At 47.4% G+C, this 23,586-nt stretch overlaps 2 protein-coding genes across 9 annotated transcripts in view; one reads left to right on the top strand and one right to left on the bottom strand.

Annotated features, from left to right (window-relative positions):
* Positions 1-518: 518 nt before the first annotated feature.
* Positions 519-20,294, top strand: ALDH3A2 (aldehyde dehydrogenase 3 family member A2). 3 transcript variants are annotated; one of them, XM_045824624.1, is made up of 11 exons: positions 519-669; positions 882-1,044; positions 2,391-2,622; positions 3,606-3,691; positions 5,644-5,852; positions 7,017-7,134; positions 9,611-9,752; positions 11,615-11,781; positions 13,320-13,419; positions 15,692-15,927; positions 18,670-20,294. In XM_045824624.1, the coding sequence occupies exons 2-11, from the start codon at positions 892-894 to the stop codon at positions 18,682-18,684; spliced, it is 1,458 nt and encodes a 485-aa protein (XP_045680580.1). In that variant the 5' UTR covers positions 519-669; positions 882-891; the 3' UTR covers positions 18,685-20,294. The 3 variants fall into 3 exon arrangements, with proteins under 3 accessions (XP_045680580.1, XP_045680579.1, XP_045680581.1); XM_045824623.1 differs by having other exon boundaries at positions 879-1,044; XM_045824625.1 differs by having other exon boundaries at positions 535-569; positions 879-1,044.
* SLC47A2 (solute carrier family 47 member 2) overlaps positions 15,946-23,586 on the bottom strand; it is a 31,563-nt gene continuing 23,922 nt past the window's right edge. For 4 of the 6 annotated variants that reach the window (XM_045824616.1, XM_045824618.1, XM_045824622.1 and 1 more), the window contains one exon: positions 22,262-22,821. In XM_045824616.1, coding sequence (XP_045680572.1) covers positions 22,601-22,821 — 221 coding nt within the window. In that variant the 3' untranslated portion in view covers positions 22,262-22,600. Of the gene's footprint in view, positions 16,444-22,261; positions 22,822-23,586 lie in introns of those variants that run through there. The other 2 variants (XM_045824620.1, XM_045824621.1) reach the window with 2 other exon arrangements.

Genomic DNA, 23,586 nt, shown 5'->3' with positions numbered 1-23,586 from the left:
ACCTCCTCAGGACTGGATGAGGAGCAACTGTCAACAGCGAAGAGGGCCAAGGACACAGCCCTGGGGCACCTGAGCCCTAAGCAGGGGTGTCAAACTCATTTTCACCAAGGCCATGTCAGCGTGGCGGTTGCCTTCAAAGGGCCAGATGTAATTTCAACTCCTTAACAGTTAAGGAGTAGTTACATTTATACAGTCCTAAAATTATTTTGGCCCTTGAAAGCAGCCTCAAGGCTGATGTGGGCCCCGTGAAAATGAGTTTGACACCCCAGCCTTAGAAGTACGGAAAGGGAGAGAGGTCTTCCTAAAGAGAACCCAGAGGGCCCAGCCAGGGAGCACAGGGTGGCAGGAAACAAGCCAGGGTAACTTCAGAAAATACTGATGATGTGCTGCGGCTGCGCGGGATGCGGCAGGGGCTGCCTCCCGCGTTCGTCACGCCCCCCTCCCCCCCGGCCGCCACCAATCGGAGGCCGGAGGAGCAAGGGCCCCCCCCCCCCCCCCCCCCCCCCGCCAGGCGTGAGCCCAGCGTCCATCCTGGTGGTGAGCGCTTCCTGTTGGTGAGCTTCCTGCTGGTGAGCGCATCCTGCCTAGCGTCCGACTCTCCTTGTCACCCCAAGCCTCTTCTCTCGGACCTTTCGTGGCCGGCCCCAGAACCACTCAAGGACACGTCTGGTCAGCAGGCCGCAACCCCAACACCCCCACCAGGGCTGGCCCCAGGGAGTGGGCGGGGCCGATGACTGTGGGGTCACGCGGCTGGGGGTCGGTCTTGCGGGGCTCACGGGACCCGGGGCGAGGGGCAGACGGCAGCGGCGCCCGCCCGCCGCTGGCGTCCATCACGCTCCTGCTGCCACGGCGACCCGCGACATCTCCTGTCTTCTTAGCAGGAGGAAAACCATGGAGCGCCACGTCCAGCGTGTTCGCGACGCCTTCGGGACCGGCCGGTCGCGACCCCTGCGGTTCCGGCTGCAGCAGCTGGAGGCTCTGCGCAGGATGGTGCAGGAACATGAGAAGGACATCCTGGCGGCCATCGCCTCCGACTTGTGCAAGGTACGCCCTACTTGGAGAGTGCACTGCTCCTGAGCTTTTGCTTTTCATTATTTTTGATTTTGCAGGTACGGTGGGAGTATTATTTCCAGCAGTTAAGATGAAGCAAAAATTCCCCTGACTTTCTCGACCCTCCCACCTTGCTTAGCGACAGCCCTGTTGTGCGTGTCAGCAAACACAGAAATGTTACATTTTCTGGCTTTTTGTGAAATGCCATATATATATTTTTTGGCCTGTTTTCTGTTGCATTTATGATTGTTTTCCCATAGAAATTTTTTGTATATCATGGATTTCGGTAATTTGTCATTGTAATATATTGCAGGTATTTTTTCCCTATTTCTTGTTTTCCAACTTTGTTTACTGTTTCTTTGTAGACGAGGGTTTTGGTTGTTTTGCAATTAAATTATCCTCCATGACTTCGTTTTAGGTCGTTGTTTCTCCAGCTCTAGTGCATTGGCAAATCACCTGGGGAATCTTGTTAAAATGCAAATTATGGTTCAGAAAGTCTGAGATTCTAAGTTTCTAATAAGGTCCAGGTGATGCCCTGCTGCCTGTTTTGGAACCAAGCTTTGAGTAGCAAGGGTTTGGGTAGTATTAGGTCATAAAAATATTCCTTTATATTTTCTAATAATATTGTCATTTTGTTTTTACTTTTTATCTTTATTCCGGGGGTAACAAGACATTGCTCTGGCTCCTGCTTACTTCCTCATGTCCCCCAATCAAAGATTATTTTGAAGAATAATAACATTAATAGTAATAGTAACAACAGTATAAAATATCCTTTAGTGTACTTTAGGTGGAGAGGGTCTGTAGTATCAAATAAACAAGATGGGATCATTAAGATTTTTAAAGGTCAAAATCATTTATTCTACAACTATCAAATGTTTGTGTGAATAAAGGCGTATATAGAATTACTAAAGGAATGTAGTAAGTTCCTTGACCTTGAGTTTTAAATTTGGTTGGGAAACAAAACACACACAGACGAAACGTGAGTATAGTTATAAGCCATTGTATTAAGGGTGAAATATTAAGGTACAGGTTAAAAGCATAGTTGCTATGGTGATCAAAGCAAGCCATTATTAATCAGGGAAGTCATCCTGAAAGGTATGTTTAAGCCTGCTTTTCAGTGGCTTGGATCACTAAAGAAAGATTTAGAGGGCTTGAATATATTAGAGAGGAAGTTAGCAAGTCTTGATTGAGAGTTTGGAGGGTGCAACAGAAATCTGGATGGCAAATCAGCTAGTCTGATAACACCAGTGTTCCCCACAGGTGTACCTGGCCTGAAGTTTTTGACATCAGGGCCAATGTGTCATACTCATGCAAGGTTTACTGTGATTTTCTCCTAACAGAGTGAACTTAATGCATACAGTCAAGAAGTCATTACCATTCTTGGGGAAATTGATCTTGTGCTAGAGAAGCTTCCTGAATGGGTCACTGGTAAACCAGCCCAGAAGAACCTGCTCACCATGCTGGATGAGGCCTACATTCAACCAGAGCCCTTGGGAGTAGTGTTGATTCTAGGAGCTTGGAACTACCCCTTTGTTCTCAGCATTCAGCCGCTGATAGGAGCCATTGCTGCAGGTCTGATGTCAGTTTATGTCTTTATACCATTTTAGAGGGTCTTATTCTCTCGTTGATTATAAATTAAGGATGGTGGCTAATTAAATACATTTGCTTTGATGGTATGCCTTGGTTTACACCAGCAGTGTACTGAGAATTCACAAATATATATTTTTAAAAATGGGCTCCATAGATTTGCAGAGTAACTTTCTTCCCCCAGATTTTATTTATTTATTTTTAGAGAGTGGGGAATGGAGGGAGAAAGATGGAGAAAAACGTGGATTATCTGCCTCTGGAATGTGCCCCAAACTGGGGACAGAACCCACAACTCAGGCATATGCCCTGACTGGGAATCAACCCCGCAACTTTTTGCTTCTCAGGATGACACCCAACCAACTGAATGACACTGGTCAGGGACAGCATAACTATTTTTCGTAGCACCCAGGAAATAAACTTATGAGGGTATAAAGGCATAAGTATAGCCTCAGGAATTTGGGATCAGGCATCCATATTCTAATGTAGTGTCACTTGCCAGCTCTGGCCTTGGATAAACCATTTGATTCAGTCTGACCATTTCTTCATTCAGGTAAGGGCTTTGGTAGTAAAGCTAGCTTGGGTTTCTAGTAAATGCCAAGAGATTACGTCTCACTTCTGCAGGATTCAGGTCAATAGCTTTATGTTGACAAGGCCTTTTTGCCCAATAATTGCAAGACAGAGAATAAAATCCAAGAGTGGGAGTGGGAGAAAAGTGATGGAAAGATAGAGTGGGGGAGGCTGATGGAGCCTATTGTCAGATACCTGAAAATAATGAGAACCAAGAAGTTAGCATTTGAAAAACCGAGACAAGCTCTTATGCTCATGATGAGGAAGAAAGAGCAGCATGAAGAGCAAAAGAAATAATTGGAATACTTAGCCTGAATTCCCTACATGAACACCCTTTTGGTAGCTATTAAAAAGTTTAGTTGAGCATTAGATGATAATATCCTGCATTTTGCTTTATTTAGGGAATGCTGTGATTATCAAGCCTTCTGAAGTAAGTGAAAATACAGCCAACATCTTGGCTAGGCTCCTTCCCCAGTATTTAGACCAGGTAAGAATGTCTTGACCATTTTCAGCACATCTGCTTATTGTGGGGAGCACCCATCTGACCTCTCTACTAGTGTGTGTGATTGATAGCTGGGGATCTGTTTGCGTTTCCTTAAGCTTCCAGCAGCTGGTTTAATAAAAGAAGTTAAGCTCCAAAATAAACTGTGGAATAGCTCAGCTGCTGTGGTTGGGAAATACATTTGGGCCCCTGGCTTCATAGGCACCCCTGCTATGTATAGATCCTCTTCTGCCATCTGGCATTTTGGATTGACCTTTGTTTGATTTTAGATGTATTTATCTAATCGTGTCTAACATGGTTTTAGATGTATTCATTTAGAGAGAGAATTATTTAATGAGGAACTAGTGCTGTGCTGGGCTGACGACCTCTCTTGTCTCAGTGGAGCACGACTGTGTAACAACACTTGTGTTTTTAAAGTGAGCCTGTGTGTGGCATGAAACTATGGAAGGAAAATGGCCTCCTGAGCCAGAGTGGGGACCATCACTCGGGTTAAAGTGCTGGCATTTGAGAGTATCAAAGCCAAATGATGGGAATGATCTCAACCACAGGTGGTTCACCCCTCCATTCAAATCCGAGGTCCTCACACCTTCCCCGGGAGGGGGTGCAGGAGGCCCCACCATGGAGTTGGGACTGTTAGTTCCACGGGGACTTGCTGTAGGAAGGAGTCCTTATCTCATTTTCATTGACAGATGGCTTTAAAATGTCATACTTGTAACTGCAAATATATAATAATCTAGAGGCCAACTCTGGCCCTTGGAATAATACTGTTCTTTGTCATCGTAAGCGCTGTTACAGCAGCCCACAGAACAATGTTGTTCTGATGGCTGTGGTTGTCTAGCTCAGAAGAAGGATAAAAACAGTGAGATGTCATGGATTGAGTAGGACTTGGAACCAGAAGATAGAGTTTGAAGGTCCTACTTTGCCCCTGGCTGGGAGTAAATTTTTCACTGTCTGACAGTCCAGATGGATAAGAGTAATGCCCACCCCACCTCACTTAGCTTGTTGTGGGGATCGATCACACATGCTCTGCTGATTCAGTCATATGCAAGTTAAAACTTGAAACATTTTTTTGGCAGTTGAACTGTGAAGTGAATGAGGACTAATTAGCCCTCCTAATTAGCGAGAGACCAAGCGGAGCATGAGGTCCACAAGCCAACTTTTACTTCATGCCTGCACCTCAGAATCTTTTGAACTCATCTCTTGTCTTCTTTGCCATCTATTCTGTCATTACTTTACATGTTGTTTTTCAAGATGTTTCCTCTTTCATAATAGTTTTAATAGTAGCACAGTCATGCGAGGGTTCAGTCCAAGCTGTGTGACTGCTTCCTGGTGACAGATGAAGAAACTCAGGCTGAGAGATGTTCAGTGCTTGCCAAAGGTCTTGTGAGCTGGGTAAGTCACAGAGCGAAGATTTAGCCCAGACCTGACTTCAAAAGCAAGTATTCTCGCCTGTTATGCTTTGCAGACCATTCATTCAGCAGACGTTTGCTTGGTTCCTACCACAGGCTAAGCCCTGCGCTGTGTTGTGTAGGGAGAGAGTGTTCAGGTTAAGACATGAGGGTGGGGCCTATCCTGTGGTCATTCACAGCAGCCACTGTTTTCTTACCCAAATCTCCAACCTGCACAGCCCCCGTCTTAAACATTTCCCTGGTCAAGTCTACCCATCTGCTCTCTTCTCTTTGTTGTCTTCATTGATGAGCTCATGTTGGAAACACTGTGCCCTCCAGTCAGTTCCACAGAAGGCTGATGGCTCTCAGATGCCATCTGACTCTGTTCTGCCCTTTTCCGTTGTCTGCTCCCTTTCTGTCCTCGCAGGGGCTGGCCTCCAACTTTTCGTGGTTTTACTCAATGTTACGAGTTTCTGGTGAAGAAACTGCTCATGTCACACAATTGGGTTAATCTGGCAGTGTGAGTGTTTATGTCTGTCTTTCTTTAAGGACCTGTATGTTGTTGTTAATGGCGGTGTTGACAAAGCCACAGAGCTTCTGAAGCAGCGATTTGACCACATTTTTTATACTGGAAACACTGCAGTTGGAAAAATTGTCATGCAAGCTGCTGCCAAGCATCTGACTCCTGTGACCCTTGAACTAGGAGGCAAGAGTCCATGTTACATTGACAAAGATTGTGACCTGGACATCGCCTGCAGGTGAGCCTGGCTCTCTGGTCATCTGGGGTTGGCCTAGCAGAGTGGAGACTTTTCCAAATAGGTGAATGTGTCCTCTTTGCACTGGAACCCATGCCTCCTGACCCCGAGCAAGAAGTATTGTTCAGCTTCGGTGGTTGATGTCCTCAGGGGCAGCAGGAGTCTTTCCCTTTGTGCCACTGCCTACAGAGATGAGCAGTAGGTCATGACATGACAAGATTTCCCTTAGGAGTTGTGGAGAAGGTGCTTTCTGTTCTTTAGATTATAGATCTGTAAGAAATGGTACTATTTTGCTGCTAGATGATCCAGGAAGTAGGTAATCCAAAGCACTGTGTATGCCTAATAAAAATCTTTAAATTTTCAATAGAAAGGTTGTTATGTTGATCTCTTAACTGAGTTCCTTTGTTGGTAAAACCAGTATTACTTTTCTTTTAACTTAGACTAGCATCTTGCATCAAGGAACTAGAAAACAAAAGGTTTCAGATTCTCTCTGCTAAATCAGGTTTAGCTATCAGAAAGTTCCAAAACCCAGAACTGACCATGTGCTCAGGGTGCTGTGGCTTTCTCTCCCCTTCAGAGATGGGCAGCAAGGACGAGATGTAGAGGGTTGGGCCGGGGTGACGCTGGCTTCGTAAGTAGAAGTCTGCTTGCCACAACGGAGGGTGGGACCTTCCATTGGTTAATGTTTACGTCATGAACTTTGGTCTCTACATGGGTACAGTTTGCCAGTGCAGGGAGGGGCTCTTGTTCTGCAAGCCTGAACGCCTTGCCAGCAGGACCTAAAGCTGCAGCCAGAAGAGGCTGAGTCTTTGTGGAACTCCTGTCATCTCTGATGTTCTCTTGGCTGGAGTGGGAGGAGGAAGTGGGTATGGGGAGGCTGTCTCTTTTCTTGTAGCAAGGAATGGCTTCACTGCTCTACAATCCCATTTCCCATGAGCTGGCATGAGAATTTCCCTGCCCTTTCAAGTACTTCCCACAGTTTGGAAAATGCATTCTAAGTTCCAGTCAGCTGATTTAGAGATGAGTTCTTAAAACATTTATATTTTTTTATAAAGATTACCAAGTAAGTTTATGGCTACAGGCTAGTTAGAAACAGTCAAACAATGCAAAATTATGTAACAGATGAATCATAGACCTAATTCTAGGGCTTCTGGTTTTCCACCTCAGACGCATAGCTTGGGGGAAGTACATGAACTGCGGTCAAACCTGCATTGCTCCTGACTACATCCTCTGTGAACCATCTATCCAGAATCAAGTTGTGCAGAAGATTAAGGACAATGTGAAGGTTTGTGCTTAATACGTCTGATTTCATTGGTTTCATTAAGGTGGTTCAAATCAACTCTTTATAGATTCCCTCCCTTTCCCAGGAAAATTCCAGTGTGACTAAATTTAACTATTGGCTGATTAAAAATGCTCTGTGCCCTTTTTATAGAATGCCTACTGAGAGCAAGGTTAGGCTGGTGTTAAACCCACTTAGATTAATTGATTTGTTGATGAAACAACTGGTTAATTGTGGCATATATTTTAAAACAGGAATTTTCAACCTTTTTCATTGCATGCCACGCATACAAACTAATTACTAAAATCCAGCACACTGAAAAATACAGTTTTTGACAATTTCTGCCCCCCCTAAAAAACAGTATAATTTGGAGTCATTCACACTGGGTGGTTGCTGTTGTGTGGCTGTTGTCACTTTTTATTTGACAGTCTAGGGAAAAAGGTCAGTGTTCCTGACTACATAGTTAGGTACTGCATGTTTTACAAATTGTTGCAGCATGCTGGGTGAAAAATCAGTGCTTTAAAATAAAGTAAGTAACCAAGTTTTGTGGTTTCGAGAGAATGTTGCTAATGCTTGGAAGTATAATCAGGGTTCTTTGGCATAGTGGTCATTGCTAGGTAAGGTGATCAGTTCTTGTGTATGTAGAGTGTTTAGGAAAGCCAATAGTTTGGAGGAGTGAGTTAATCAAATACCTATTTACTGTATATTCTTGGCATGGTTATCAGTTTTTTAGTGCATTTAAAGGTCTTCAGCGAGCGAATCAAGGCAGGCTGGTTGGTGGTGTCCTGAGCTCAGCCTCGAAGATACGTATAATTTGGAATGAGGCAAGGAATGGGATGAGCCAGTGTGACAGAGTTCACCAGTGGGCCATTATGCCACTGGGTGGGAGAGAGAATTGAAATGGTTGTCCACTTGACAGGTGCTAACTGAGCACTGAGAGAAAGCATCAAGAGCACCAAAGAATAACATTGTGAGCAGAGACTATAAACTCTACCAGGAAAGGTAGAGAAGTACGGTGCTCTGGACAGGGTGACTGTGGGCCTGAGCACCAGGGGTCTTGGGCAGAAGTGATGCGACTGAAGACGATGCCAGACAAGGAGAACATGAGAGGGAAAGTGGCTAGATTTGGGGAATGTGGGCTGACAAAGAGCAGCTTAAAGACTTCCGTAGACTGGAAATACGTGGGAATGGGAGAGGACATGCTTAGCAGGGTAGGGTGACAAGCTCGTCTTCATAGGAGTGAGCCTGCAGTCTTTCTTTGAGGCATTTCATACATTTAACACAGGAGTTCTCCACTGAGGTCGCTAGGGAGCCACATAAGAGAAGTTCCCAGTTGTGCCCTCCAGACTGGGATTCAGGTGGTCTGGGGTCTCCTGGTGATGCTGAGGCACAGCCACATTGAAAACCATGGTTGTTGGCACTGGAGCTGGGGCCCAGGGACTTGCATTTCAGCATGCAGCTTAGACATCTTCCACCGCCCAGACCGGAGGCTGTTTGTGGAGAGTAGGGGAGCAGGGCTCCTCGTGGTCTGAGAGTAAGCTGAGAGCTTTCATAAGGCTTTGAAGTGATGCAGCAATTCAATGATTTTTGTGTTTGTTTTACATAATAAATATTGATTATATGGCCTTTGGGGTTGTTTTACTACTTTAATTTACCAAAACTGTACTTTGATCTTCTGAGTGGTTTCCCTGTTATCTGAGCCTGGAGGAAATACCAGTCTAGAGAAGTTATAAAACAATGAGATAGCACAGAGCTTGGCAAACTGTTTCTGTAAAGGGCCAGCTGGTGAACAGTTCAGGCTTTGCAGGCCAGAGGGTCTCTGCTGCAGTAAGACAGCTCTGTGCGAGAGAGCAGCCACAGAGGAGGGGCAAACCAGGGTGACCCTGGAATAGAGTGAGGCCTCCTTCTGCACCTGCTCTTGCATGAGATCTACTTGAACCCCTGAAACCATGGAACATGATAAGTGTGTGTGCGTGCTTTAATTCTCATCCTTGACATGCCAAGGAGTTCATAGCTAGTACAGATTCCCCTTGACATACAGTGGGGCTACATCCTGATAAACCCATTATAAATTGAATATGTAAATTGGAATTCATTTAGTACACCTAACCTACTGAACATCATAGCTTAGTTTAGCTTACCTGAAATGTGCTCAGAACACTTACATTCACCTGCACTTGGGCAGTCATCTTGCTGCTGTTGCCCAATGTGAGATAGCGTTGTACCACGTACCACTGGTCCGGCAAAAGATCAAACTTCGAAGTATGGCTTCTACTGAATGCCTATCACTTCAATACCATCATAAAATCCAGAAATCAGGAGTTGAACCCTGTAAGTCAGGCACAGTCTGCACTGTTGAAGTACTTGGTGGGGTGGGTGTGATGGCATAAAGCTGATTTGATTTGGGGGCATGAGTAGATTTTATACTTATTAAATTGAAATCAGGATCTTTTGTGACAATTAAACATTATTGCTTTCATAGGAATTTTATGGAGAAAACATAAAAGAATCTCCTGATTATGAAAGAATCATCAATCTTCGTCATTTTAAGAGATTACTAAGTTTGCTTGAAGGACAAAAGATAGCTTTTGGTGGGGACACTGATGAAGCCACCCGCTACATAGGTAATGGAAATCCACCTTTTCTCATGGGGCAGTGGCAATTTGACAGTTTTATTGACACTGTTTACTGACGACAAACAGATATTTAGTGTTTAAAAAACTATTAAATACTGCTTTCTGGTGTACTTTTATAAACCCTTAAAAGATGGTCACGTGTATGCACTTGTTTAATGATATCACCTGTGTTGTGATAGGTTTTTTTATATTTACACATATGTTATCTAATTTTCTTCTTCCTTAGTGCCCTGAGAAGCAGAATAGAGCTCTGTGTGATTAGTCCCAGTGTGTGGGTGGAAAAACAGCACAAAGGAAGAAGCAGCTCAGCCATGATTCCACAAGCAGCTGCTGCCAGAGCTGTTGCAGAAATAACTTTTTTGCTCTGTTGTGTTTGACATTATTTGTTTACTATCTTTCTGTGTTTTTTACCCTTTGCCATAATTATGTATTAGCTTGAATTTTAAGCACATTTTTCTAAATAAACATAAAAGAAGAATTACACATTTAGTTGGCAGAAAAACTGCCCCAACTAGCTTTACTTATCTTCTTTTATCTGATAGGATGCTGTGAATTACAAAAAAAAAAAAAAAAGAAACTTAAAACAAACTTAAAGGACTTAAGCAATAAGGAAAATGTATTCTCCAATAATGAGCAGTCCCACAGTACTTCTGGCCTGTGAATTCATTGGCTCAGGAATAGCCTCGTAAAACCCCATCCTCAGCATATTGACTTTCCCCACTTCTAGGCTAATTAACAGCAGGACTAAAGGTCTATCATGATTAGCTCAGACTACTTAGGGGCTTTCCTCCGACCTAGAGTCAGGGTCATCTTACCTGAGCACATGGCTATGCAGAGGAGGGTGGACACCCGAACCAATCAGTCCTCTGACGAGGGAAGCAGCTTTTACATTAGTGGAGTGTGCTGGCAAGAGCTGCCACCACATTGCTGAAGCCTCGTAGGAAACTGAGAGCAAAGGGAAAGAGCCGCCTCGTCATTGTCAGGTGTCTTCCTTTCTGGTTGACCATCCAGTGCGATCACAGACTCTTTTTGAGAGAGGTGACTGACTCGAGTGAGTGTTGGGATGCTCTGCAAAGCTTCTTCAACATCCAGACCACCCTGCTTTCTTGTGCGCCTTCCCCATAGTGGCTGGAACACTGAACTAAGGGTTAGGGACTGTTGACCATTTAAATATGCTTTCTTAATCTATAATGGAATGGAAATAAAGGTCAATGAGATTCTATGAAAGAAAGCACTTGAATTAAGAAACGCCCTGGCCAGGTGGTTCTGTTGATTGGAGTGACATCCTGTGCACTAAAAAGCAGTTATAGATTTGATTTGTCATGGAATATACATGGGTTGCAGGTGCAGTCCCTGGTTAGGGCGCATATAGGGTACAGGAGACAACTGATCAATATCCATCTCAGCCAATCAATCTCTCCCTCTCTCCCCCTCCCTCCCTCCCACCCTCTTCCCTCCTCTAAAAAATTCAGTAAACATATCTTTGGGTGAGGATTAAAAAAAAAGAATTACTGATTTCATCCATAGAGGGTCTGTCTGCTCCCAGAAAGATGTGAACATAATCTCTTGCTATGAACATAAATATGAATATGGCTATGAATGTGTTAAACATGTATAGCTTATATCCAGGTATATATCTTTATTTTGGTTTGCATGAGGATCCTCTGGTTCATGTGCTTGTGGTCATTTAATTTGCACAGTTTGACCACACACTCAGGACTTTTTCCCAATGGATGGCACTTGGGTAGGAATAGAGACAGGACGGATTGATGACCTGATGAAAAAAGTGTAAGGTGAGCGTTTTGCATTTCTGTCTTCTGTAACATTTTCACTGCCTATTTCCTTTTTAGCCCCAACAATACTTACTGACGTTGATCCTGAAACCAAGGTGATGCAAGAAGAAATTTTTGGACCAATTCTTCCAATAGTGCCTGTGAAGAATGAGGATGAAGCCATAAAATTCATAAATGAACGTGAAAAGCCCTTGGCTCTTTATGTGTTTTCTCATAACAATAAGGTAAACTGTAGAGAACAGCAAACTGTGATAAGCCACTACTGTAACTCGGGTTCCCTCTTTGTGGTAAAGCAAATGATGGTGTATTATGTGTGATACCAGAATCCACCAACTGAGGCTTTGCTCCTAGATTGCTGTCTTGGGTAATAAGACCCTGGGGTTCTGGCTGTAACCTTTCCTATGCTCCTTGGGAAAGATCTGTGTCTCCACGGGTGACTGTCACAAGTTTTTTAACTCAAGTACCTCCCCTGTTGTTGGAAGAATTTCATGTACTGCCATTAGGAGCTTTTCTGACATGAATCTGCTGTACGTTTCTGTGTAAGAGCTCCCTACCTCCTTTTACCCAGATGGTATTCACAGCCACTCGGGCGGGGTTGTGTGGGACAGAGACCTCTGTGACACCTTCAGTTCCTCCAGTTACATTGCTTTGTTGTGATGATGGTATAACTGTACCTATAGGGGAACATTTTATGCCATGTGACAGCAGCATGGCCACTGGAAAGGTGCAGTAAGTGTGGCTGATTTATTTGCATCACAAGGGTACTGGCTGCTGCTCAGGGACAGTGGTCTCAAGGTGGGCAAGTAGGTTCAAGAGCCCTCTGAAGAAAAGCGAGATCTAAAGGGGAAGATGGGACAGTCGAGGTTTGAGCTTACGATTCAAATGTATCGGTGAGCCTCTGGTGGTGGTAGACAGGTGGGATTGTTGCAGCTTCAGGAGCTGGTGGTGCTGCTGAGGTGCAGATCACTGTAGGTGTGCTAAGTGAGACGGGAATACAGCTCAGTAAAGAAGGGATGATGCACAAGCGGAGGTCTGGCATTTTAAATGTCCTTAGGTGATGCAGTGGATGGGACCCTAAAACTCAAGTCTCCTGGCCAGGGTGCACTTGAGGGGAGTGCTTCTGCTGGGTGCACAGCAGTTGGGTGATCTGTGGTGAGTAGTCCCCTGCTGTTGCCTAGGAAGAACCCTCAGGTTTGTTGGCACCCAGGGCGGGTGACTTGTACCATTCGGCAAGTGTCTTTTTCCCTGTCAGGGGCTTAGGACAGCAATCTAGTTCTTCAGAAACTGGCACTAAATCTTAAATATTTGTTGCATTTCAAAACAACTTAAGTCATATTCTGTAGTTTAAAGCAGAGATAGAGAAATACTAACAATTTTTAAAAGCCAGAGTGTAGTTTGAATGGTCTCTTACTTTAAAAAAATGCTTTTGCTGCCATTTTGGGTAGTCTAACTTAATAGGACCAATTCGGGGCTGCTTCCCTCAAAGCGCTAGATGTACGTCTGAGAGGTTAAATAGTGAGCGTGTTTGCTGTCTGTCCTTTGGTCTGGGGATCTGCCTCTCCTTGAGTTGTTCCATGACTTGGGAAGAGCAAGAGACTCCGGTGTTCTAGAGAGGATGGCAGAAAGACTTATTTTTGGTGAAGCTCTTGGCACGGTGTCTACAAACTCAAATAGCTGTGCCAGCACTTGAAGGCAGACCGTGTGTTCCAGCACCCAGCCCGCTGTGGCGCTCCTGACTCGGAACCTATGTTCTGTTGCTCAGCTTGTCCGACAGATGATTGACAGCACATCCAGTGGCGGAGTCACAGCCAACGACGTGATCATGCACTTCATGCTCAGCTCTCTGCCCTTTGGAGGCGTGGGTGAGTGTCCTCTATCCTGCCCACAGCAGGCCCTCCTCAGGCTCTCACAGACATCTGCTGCTGGGGTGGCTCTGCTCCACGGTCCCCTCCTGACCACCTCGCAGGGAGTCCCTGCCCTGCCAGGCTCTCTGCTGCGTGACCCGTCTCTGCCCTGTCACCCCCCCCTCCCATCCTTGGTAGCACTTACCAGTCTGTCATTATTTTGCTCCTTTCATTGCTTGTCTACTGTCCTTCTCCCAGATTTAGGGGTTTAGGGGGGCCAACAGTCAGGTCTCAAATAATAATGCCCCTGTCTTTGGTTGAAGGGCAGTAGCATACGAGAGGCTCAGAATGCCAGAGCAGACTGCCGGCCAAGCATTTTCAGGTCCCTGTGTGTCTGCAGGGGTGGCGTTAAGTGGTGCTCTCTGGGCTGCTCCCCAGCCCTCTGCCCCGGGGATGGCCACTGCCTGAGTTGGTTTGCACTGTGAGAAGAGCCTCCCGTGTTCCAGAGAGGCTGGGCCTAAAGGGGCCCCCTCTCCGCTGAGCTCTGTGGGCACAGCCTGCTGCTCCCTCTGGGCTGTGACCTACCCGCCTCTTTTTCACCTGGGATGACGGACCTCATTTTTTTATTGTTTGCTTTGGAATCTAAGCTTCTCTATTATCTATTATCTATTATCTATTAGAGATGTTACAAATGAACAAATGTATAAGAACTCGCATAGCAAAAAGCAAACAGTAAAAGCCATTGTCTTGGAAGCTCCTGCTTTGCCTCTCCGTGACAGCATAAACAAACTACTCCATGCGAATGTGGTGGCCTGGTCTGCCTGTTAACCACCTCTTCCTGCTTAAGGCAAGCTTGTCTCAGGAAACCCTGGGCTGCTTTCCAGATTGCCACAGGTCCCTGTCTGGGACATAAACGTATTGCCAGCACCCAGCGCAGTGATTCACATAAAGGACAGGTGGGGAGATGCTGGGCTGGGGGACATTGCAAGGTTGAGACTGGCACTGGTGGTTACTTGATGGTGGCAGGGTTGCTGGTGGAAAGATGGTGGCAGGGTTGCTGGTGGAAAGGGAGTGGAGGTTTTGGGGTGTAGAGCAGCACGGTTTGCTGGTGGACCAGGTGTGTTTGGGTATGGAGAGGTAGTGAATGAAAGAAGGGCTGATTAGCAGGATTTGGGCTGCAGTCACTAATGTTTCACTGCCCCCATTCTTAAAGGGTTACATTAGCCTCTGGGTGTCTGGTTCCTCCACACGCACAGGATCCTGCTCGCACCCACAGCAGCGGCCAGACACTGCTCCCTGTAAGGGCACAGGCGCCTACGGAGCGCAGACATGGTGGCCCGGGCACAGACCTGTCTTTGACAGGTGACATTGGGCACCATTGACCCCTTCTGTGTGACAAAACCAACCTCTTTCCCCTAAGTGCGAAAGGAAGTTGGGCTTACTAAGAAAACTTGGAAAAGGTAGAACTAGAACCCAAAGCAAAAAAATTTAAATTTTTGTATCTAAAGATAATCTCTGGTGTATGCCCTTAAAATGCTTTTCAAAATGCCTATCTTTTGATATATATTGCCAAATTTCCCTGCCACTCCAGCTGTCATCTCAGTGGTGGGCTGGCAGCCTGGCCCTGTGAACTGCCTCCTGACCCCCTGTTGCCCGGTGCAGGTGCCAGTGCGCCCCGCCCCAGGGTCTGCCCCGCACACAGCCTGGGTCAGAGGAGTGAAAGCTGCACAGAGCGGGGCTCCTTGGGAGGGCAGAGGTTCACACTTACTTGTTGTCACCCAGCTGCATGACCCTGTCCTGCTGGACTTGGTTCCTTTCCGGGAGCTTAGAGGAAGCTGTGGGTAACTAAAGCTGCGTGGGATGGCGGGCACAGAACACACACACAGCACTTAAGTGCAGCCAGTCTGGGTTTATGTTCTGCTTTGCATTTTTCATCTTGGGTGGGTCCCCTGACCCTGCTAAGCTCCCTTTCCCTCTCTGGAATTGGGGGTGGTGATAGTTTGTGACCCCGTGGGATTGTGAGAGGGAGAGCAGAGAACGCATAGCACTGTCCCTGGCCTCAGTGAGGGCCCTGGCCGGAGAGCTGAACGTGCTGGCCCTACTCTACAGAGCACTCTTTGCACAGGGAGGCTCAGCTTGCTGGGGCTCTGGAAAGGTTCCCTGAAAAGAGCCACGTGTGCTGGCCAAGAAGATAAACAGGGCAGGGGCGAGAGGCAGTGGGGAGCGTTTACATAGAGAAGTAGCTGGTGTCACCTACAGCGGAGCCTCCTTTGTCAATTCCCTGTTTCAGGTTCAAGCGGGATGGGAGCTTATCACGGACAACATAGTTTCGATACTTTTTCTCATCATCGTGCCTGTTTATTAAAGAGTTTAAAGAGAGAAAGTGCTAACAAACTCAGATATCCTCCCAACAGCCAGTCAAAGGTGAACTGGGCCAAGTTTTTCCTCTTGAAACGGTTCAACAAAGGAAAACTCAGCCTGCTGCTCCTTGCTTTCCTGGGCATCATGGCCGCTGTGTTCGTCAAGGTGAGTCGTGCTGACCCACCTGAGTGGCTGCGCGCTGCACTGCTTGTGTCCTGGGGGCTCCTCTAGTTTCTGAATTAACTCCGTTGGCGAACTCGGGCCTACTGGCCAGCCACCTGCTTTTGTAAGATGGTCTCACGGGGGCACAGCCACCCCCCCTTGCTTGCTGGGAACCTCGGCTGCTCTGGGCCCAGAGCCCCAGTGGCTGCAGGGCCTCCATCACCACGGGAGCTGTGGACAAAGCTCCGAGCCAGCTGGCCCTCGGAACCTTCCATTCTTGGCGCCTCAGTCTCGGTTTTGCTCTGAGTGCGCACGAAAGCGGTGGGCCAGGCTGTGGAGGCAGAGAGTCCTGTGGTGCATGAGAGTGCTGGGAAAACAACTTCTGGGAGGGAAGTTGGCAGGCTGTTCCTCTGAATTTGACCGCCATGTGAAGCCTGTCCTTGGTGACTAGTTCTTATAGACGTGGGCTTGCTGAGAGGCCCTCCCGACTGCTGGCTTCCCAAGGCAGCTTGTGCGTCCCTGCGGGGAAGGAGAAAATCCACGGTAAGGACAGTGAGGAAGGACAGGCCAAGGTGTGGTCTCTCGGGACTCTCAGCCAGCTGTCTGTGACACCAGAGGGAACCTATTGACAACACATATGAGGAATGGGCTGGAAAATAGCTGTGTTTATATCCGTATTTTGTGTAAATTTAATTTGAAAGGGGGTTGGCTCGTAGTATCACAGCTGGTGCAATTGGAGATACCAGCTGCCTTTGAAATCATCTGGGTTTTCTCGGAAATTCCGAGCCGAGCTGGGGAGAAAGGCCCTGTGGGTTTTTCTGGCCGTGTGGTGAGCAGTGAGCAGTGAGCAGCATAGTTCAGAGCCCAGCTCTATGTGCCAAGAGTGTGGTAGGAACGCCTCCTTTTGTTCACATGAAGTGGGCCTTGTGGGGCATGTCTTCTTTTAGGCGTTTGTTTTTCTACAGCTGGAGGCTTAGGGGTTATTGGGAAAAGAAGGTTTAAGTTGTCTTCAGGCACTTAGGACTTTGTCCCAGAGTATCAGGGTGTAAAAACTTCTCCACGATTTGAAAAGGGTGAGGGTGGGTTTCTGGAGTCTAAAGAAGTGTAGAGGCGATGGCCTAGCAGGGTCTGGCACACGTCATTTCCACAAGGGGGCTCCCCGGAGCAGCGCCAGCCCCCAGTCTCCGCCGTTCAGACACTGAGCTCTTTGTTTCACAGTCTGAGGATCTTCTGAAAACCTCTAAGTCCCTTTTTGTTTTGAGTAGTTGTTTTGGTTTTTAAAAATGTGCCTTTAGAGTCCGTGGTAGCAAATTAGTGTGTGCAATCTAGGAGCCTTCTGCCATTCTTCTTCAATCTTCCTGAGGTCCGAGGCGCGTTTGGGTCTCCAGTCAGTGTATGCCTCTCCGCTTTTCCTGACACACCAGCCCCGGCTCAACACGTGTCCTCTTGGTCGGGATGGACTCCTTAGCCTCGTGAAACGCTTGGTGGTCCTCACCGTGCTCCCAGGCCGGCCGTGGTTCTCGGAAGACTCCCACGGGGCAGGGTACCCTGCCAGGCAGGCTGGGACCTGCCAGGCAGGCTGGGACCGGCCAGGCAGGCTCTGCCCAAAGTTCCCAAAGGGTTTGGCAGACAGGCCTTTCTCCCTAAGGGACCAGAGGAGCAGCAATGTATAAACATGTTCAGCTGGGAACGAGAAATGTGGCTTTGAGATCAACTGAGATAACTTTGGGCAAGGCCCTTTCTGAGCCTACCTGCCCGTAGGCCTCGGCTCGCCCACCGACAGAGGGAGGGAGTGGGCGTGAGTGGGCGGCCGGCCCCTTTGTGCTCCACCCCCAGTTCCCAGAGCTGTGAGCGGGTGTGTGAGTTGTCTGGACTGGTTTGGGTTCAGCGTGAGACTAGGTAAAGGTTTGGTTTTCTTTTCCTCTTGCTGCTGCTCTGCTCTTCGCTTGGAGCTTTTATCCATTTTTTAAAACATTGACTCACCTTTTATTTCACATATTTTACTGGAGGAATCTTTATTTATTGTAATTGTGAACATTTTTCTGAAATTGCTTTCCTGTACTAGTTGTTTTGTTTATGTGTGGATGTGATTTTATTCACTTTGCCAGAATTAGGATGGATTTGAAACACTTTTAAATGGGAAATCAAAAGGGAGCATGTCAGAATCTCAGAGCGGGAGGCAGTTTTCTCTGTACACGTAAGTGTGTACATACAAGTACACAAGAGAAGGTTCCAGTGAAACTTAACACAAGCGACAGAAAGCACTGGTCGTGGAGGGTGTGGGTTCGGCCTTTGGAAATCAAATATGCCACTTGAACTCGAAGGTCGTGTTGTGGCAGCGCCTCTTCGGCCTCAGTGGGTGTGGGCTGGGTTCCGTCCTGCTCTGGCGTTTTAGTGGCTTTGGCCCTGCTCACCAGTTTTCAGATTTCACGTAGAGACTTTCAGCTTCCTGCTGACAATGTGAGGACAGTAAATGAGCATTTTAAACTCCTGTCTCTACTCTAAGTTGACCCGGTGATACCGGCCAGAACACCGCCTCCCTCATCAGCTGTCTTGTTCCTGTTTTGAGGGGAGAGCATAATCTTTTATCCTCCGTTCAAATCGCACTTGGACTTCTTGGGGACAGGGGTGACACACTTTCCTGTATAACGCACTTAGAGCCCCAGGCCCAGCTCACGCTCCAGAGCCGGTTCGGTGGGTTTCTAAACCAGCAGAGTGACCTGCACCCCTTTCTCCTCTGTCCAGGCTGGATACTACTGAAGAGTGATCCTGTTCAACCTCCTTCCTAGGTGCCTCCACTGAATTCTTCCTCTGTCAAATAGTAAATGAACCAGTAATGTTAACATCTTACCAGAAACAGTAAGAAAATATACAGCACTGTAATCAGCCCTAAAAGTCATTGCCAAGCACCCTGATTAAACTTGCCATTTCAGCCCAAGCCCACACTGCCCCCTAAGTGAGGAGACTCGGAAAACCTGCTCTGGATTGTGGTACCCAGATCTTAGCGCTCTGGGCTAGGGGAGGAGAGTGTCTCAGGCTAAACCGCGCTCCCTGGGAGATGGAGTCTCAGAACCTCTCAGTGACTGTCTCACTCCAGTTCATGGCTCAAGGGACACCCCGTCTGTCCCCGCTGCTGCCTCCATCACTCTGGAAACTTCGAAGAGCTCAGCGCTACCTGGGGTCACCACCAGTCCTCTGCACTCCACAGAGATGAGACAGATCTTCCCAGGCACTTGAACGGGGTGGGATGCAGGAGAGTCCTTGTCCCTTGTCCCTTGGGACTGGAGACCTGACCTCCAGGAGTTGGCCCTTCCATCAAACGTGCCACCTAACAAGTGCTTTTCATCCTTTCTCAACCACTCACCGCCTTGCCTTGTGTCTGGTTTGTATCAGCCTCTTCTCCCTGTCCACAAGGGCTCGTTGTGACCAGTCACACCCGAAGCATCTTGTAAATCCTGGGACTTCCTGGAGGACAGTTGCCAGTTTCATTCAAGTGTCACCTGTCATTCTTATGATGTAGGAGTTGTAGACTTCAACCTCTGACAGAACCTAACTGGCATTTTTAAATGTAGTAATAACAGTACTGTACTTATAACAGCACTGACCCTCTGTCAGGACCCTGAAGTTGCTAATGAGTGGACCTCCAAGGACAAATCTTCACGTTTTTTATTTCTATAGCATAATGAAACTCAATTTCATTTTTTTAAACTTCAGAGAGGCCCCTTCTGAAATAAATATAACCTACAGAACTTAATGTGGGGAAACCATTTCCTCTCTGTCATGGACAAGAAGCCCTGAATATTCAGGATTTTGGAGCTTGAGAGCCTGGGGCTGATGGTGATTATTTGGAGAAGGCTGCAGAAGAACTCTGTACATCATAGCAGCTCGCGGTGCTGAAGGGGATGGAAAATGGAGGGAGTTCTCCTGACCACTGACAAGACCCAGATACTGTGCAGTGCTAAGGAGGAGTCTGGAGGAGGGTAGCCACTTGTGGGCAGGGCCGTGTGACTGGCTGAGGGTGCCCTACTCTTCCTCCCTTTTGAAAACAGACTCCACCCACACAGTGAGAATGTACTTTATAGAATGTATAATCAACTTTGTTGAATGAATTTGTTCTATTAAAGCTGTCTAAAGTATGTTAGTCTTTATCACAAGATGAAGTGTCAAGAATTAATCACTAGACTAGGAAAAAGATGCTTCAACTGTGTCTCCAACTATCAGAATAATCAATTATTAAAAAGTCCTAGACACAATTTCAATATAGCATTCTCATTTAGCATATTGTACACTACTATAATTCCTAGTTAAACCAAATTATTGACTTGTCTGCGAGTATGTTCTTCAAAATAAACATATTATATTTGATAAAACTGGCATGATTTCAATAATACTCTTCGTGTGGAGCCTCAAATATCATTTGGAGATAATTCTTTGGTCATAAATTTTCTCCAATTTTACTTTGTTTTTGTCAAAGGCAGTTATTTGTCAACTTTTAAGTCATGCTTTCTCATTTTAAATTCTTAGCTAAGAAGATAGTTTTCACGTTTTACTTTGTCATTGGCTTTTTGTTATTTGTTTTTTTGTTTCGAGAGTGCGTTTCCTAAAGCTGGGACAGGGAAACAAGGGCGGGCTTGGCGTAGAGGCAGCGCCAGGAGAGCCCAGCGTGCCGCTTTGGCTCCCTTAGTTCTTCGGTGTACCTGTGTAGTAACTAGGCTTTCTCCAACTGCATCCTCTGTGTTCTGGTAATTTAGAATAAATCTATGTATGGTCTTTATAGCTATTCCTGCCACAGAGCTCCTAACATCCTTGGGATTTCCTAAGTGACGAGAGCGATAGAGGTCTTGTTAACTGTAATGATACAACTTTTGGACAGGACCTAAGGACAGGGTCTAGTTGCCAAGGAAACCTACTTTGTGATTAGTGGGTTGGAACATTCAGTTCCACCCCCAGACCTCGGGGTGGGGGGAGGGATGCTGGAGGTTGAGTTATGTCACCAAGGCCCAATGAGTTGATCGATGCCTACAGAATGAAGGCTTCATAAACCCCAAAGGACAGCGTGTGGAGGGCAGGACCCCAACCCCACACCTGGCCCTGTGCATTGCTTCCAGCTGCTGTCCCTTAGTTATATATCTTTTATAGTGAACTGGTCATCTGTGGTCAGTGAGCCACTGTTAACAAATTGAATGAACCCCAGGAGGGGTTCCTGGACCCTCCAATCTGCAGCTGGTTGGTCAGAAGCACAGGTGACAACCTGGACTTGTGACTGGGGTCTGAAGTTGGAGCTGAGGGTGGGAGAAGGGAGGACAGTCCTGTGGGGGTGAGCCCTTCACCTGTGGGATCTTATGTTGCCTCCAGGTAGACAGGGACGGTCAGTGGGTGTCAGAATTGCTGAGTGGCATGGAGAAAGCACACACCAGAATCGGTGTCAGGATCTTCTCCCCAGGCCCCCTTCACTGATCTGACTCCATGAGGTTTTACTTGAAAGTGGTCCCACTGCCCATCTTGCCTGGTGGGGTCTGTCCAGTCTGCTTGCGCATTAAAGGCCCAGCTCGTGTGGAGCCTGTGAAGTGCCAGTGTGGTTCCCACACTCAGTCAACTGGGGAATACTTTGTCCTCAATACCTGTGAGCTGTAGAGCACAGCTGGAGAAACAGTATTACTTAGCCATGCCCTGTACCTTGGTGTTTTATTTGGTGCTAGAAGCTCACTAATGAAAGGGGTACATCACAGACAAGGACAGAGGCTGAGCAGGAGGCCTGGGATATCTCCACGGGCACTGAAAACACCATGAAGCTGAATTCATAGCATGTTGGTGCTTCAAGACAGGGAGTTAAACTCTTCGCATTCTTTTTCCTATTGTCCTTGATCAGTAAATCCATTCTCTGTGTTAGTGTGTTTATAGCTATTTATAGCGAAGGCACCTTGGCAGTGGAGGCCAGTCTGCCCTCCACTTGCCATGGAGGTATGCGGCCTGAGATAGCAAGGAGCCCAGAAACATTCACCAGTCTCAGAAGAGGCATCCTAGGATGTGGCCCAACACTGAGTTCACCCTGAGGCCCTGTGGCAGAATGATCTGGGTTTCACTGCCCTTGTTTGTCTCACATCGCTCCTGTAAGAATGAGGGCTTCTCAAGGCCTGTGATGGGAATGTCAGTGGGATGAAAGGGTTGGAGGAAAGGCAAGGAAGAGTCTGTGGATAGCCTCCCAGGCTGCGGGGGAGGGGGATGCATCTCACAGTAGGAGTTAGGGGAGCCGGCAACAGATGGGGCTCTCGGCCCACTACCTCCTTTTCCAGAGCTTCCTAAAGGTTTTGTGAACAGACCTGGGCAGAAGACCATGGCTAGGAAATGCATACTTTTTAATGTCATGGTTTTGTTTTGATTTGAAATGTCCAACCTGAAGCTGTTTACATTATTGAATCATAGTGGTGATCCCAGTTTCCTCACTCTTTGGTCAGCTGGTGTCTTCCAAAGGGCAGTCCAGGTCAGAGGAGAGAAAGCCATTTAACCATGACAGGATTGTCAGTCTGCACAATTCAGGCCCCTCTGTCACAGGAGGCACCTGCTGAAGGCCCTTTTCTGAGGACTGGTCCAAAGGGTCCACATGCAGTGGACCTCACTGGTGCTTTGGGAGGGCAGACCTGTGGGGATGCAGTGGAGGCAGCCACTCCTGGCTTCCCTAGTGCCTGTGGGTCAGGATCCTCACGATGAGCCCCGCAGTAAGTGTGGCCACTGCTGCCCCCAGAGCGGCCCCTCGGCGGAGGGCCAGCTGTCTCCCTGACAGTCTGCGGGAAGGAGCTGGAAGGGTGTGGGCTGCCTCTGGAGTCCTGAAGAGGTCCACATGGCACTCGGGCCATGAGTACATCATCAGGGTAATGCCAGGGCTGCTGCTCGTGGCCACTGCAGAGACAAACAGGAGCAAATTCAGCAACGCTGGTGGTAGCGTGAAGATCCTTGGAGGCAGGAAGCCAAAGCTAACTGCCTGGTTGCGTGCGTCCTGCTGTGGGACTGGTTAGCTGACCTCTGCACTTGACAATAAAAATGCCTGTGTGATAGAAACACGTCTGCTATTCTGTAGCAGGGTCAGAGGAGGGGAGCAGGTAGGAGAGCATCTGAAACTGAAGTTGAGGGACAGATGAAGTTAGTTACTGCTAAGAGAGTGGATGGAGCATGTTCTGTCTCAGCCTTTCCTTGTCAGGACATATGACACATTGAATGTAACTTTCACATATGACTTCAGAATGCATATTAAGTGTTTAGTTGACCGAGCCATTCCCAGAGTCTCAGCTGGCTCATCGTTGTGCCGGTCTGGGCATCCCTGGCTGAGACTCGGCCACTTGGATGACAAAGGGCTTTGGGCTGCATGCTGCAGCCTGGCACTCAGTGCAAGCCCTGAGGCACGAGGGCGCCTGTGCCTTGAGCTGCGGCCCTTGTTTCATCTCAGAGATACTGGACATAAAGCAGAGGTGCCTGTCTGTCTGACAGGTGCAGAGGGGAGACAGGGGAGGTGCCCAGACCAGCAGTGGTAGGCCAGGTCGTGGCCTCCTGCCCTGAGCTGGAGCTGAATGGTGAGAACACACTTCAGTCCGATGGGTCCAGGCTCGGATCTGATCTCCTGCCTTTGCCAGTTGAGGGTCGGTGAGGAAGAGGCTGAAGCTCTCAGCC

This window comes from Phyllostomus hastatus, unplaced genomic scaffold (assembly GCF_019186645.2).
Source record: "Phyllostomus hastatus isolate PE091 unplaced genomic scaffold, TTU_PhHast_1.1 phas_scaffold_55, whole genome shotgun sequence".
NCBI lineage: Eukaryota > Metazoa > Chordata > Mammalia > Chiroptera > Phyllostomidae > Phyllostomus > Phyllostomus hastatus.
Note: the sequence above shows the minus strand (reverse complement) of the source record. Positions and strands in the feature narration are given on the sequence as shown.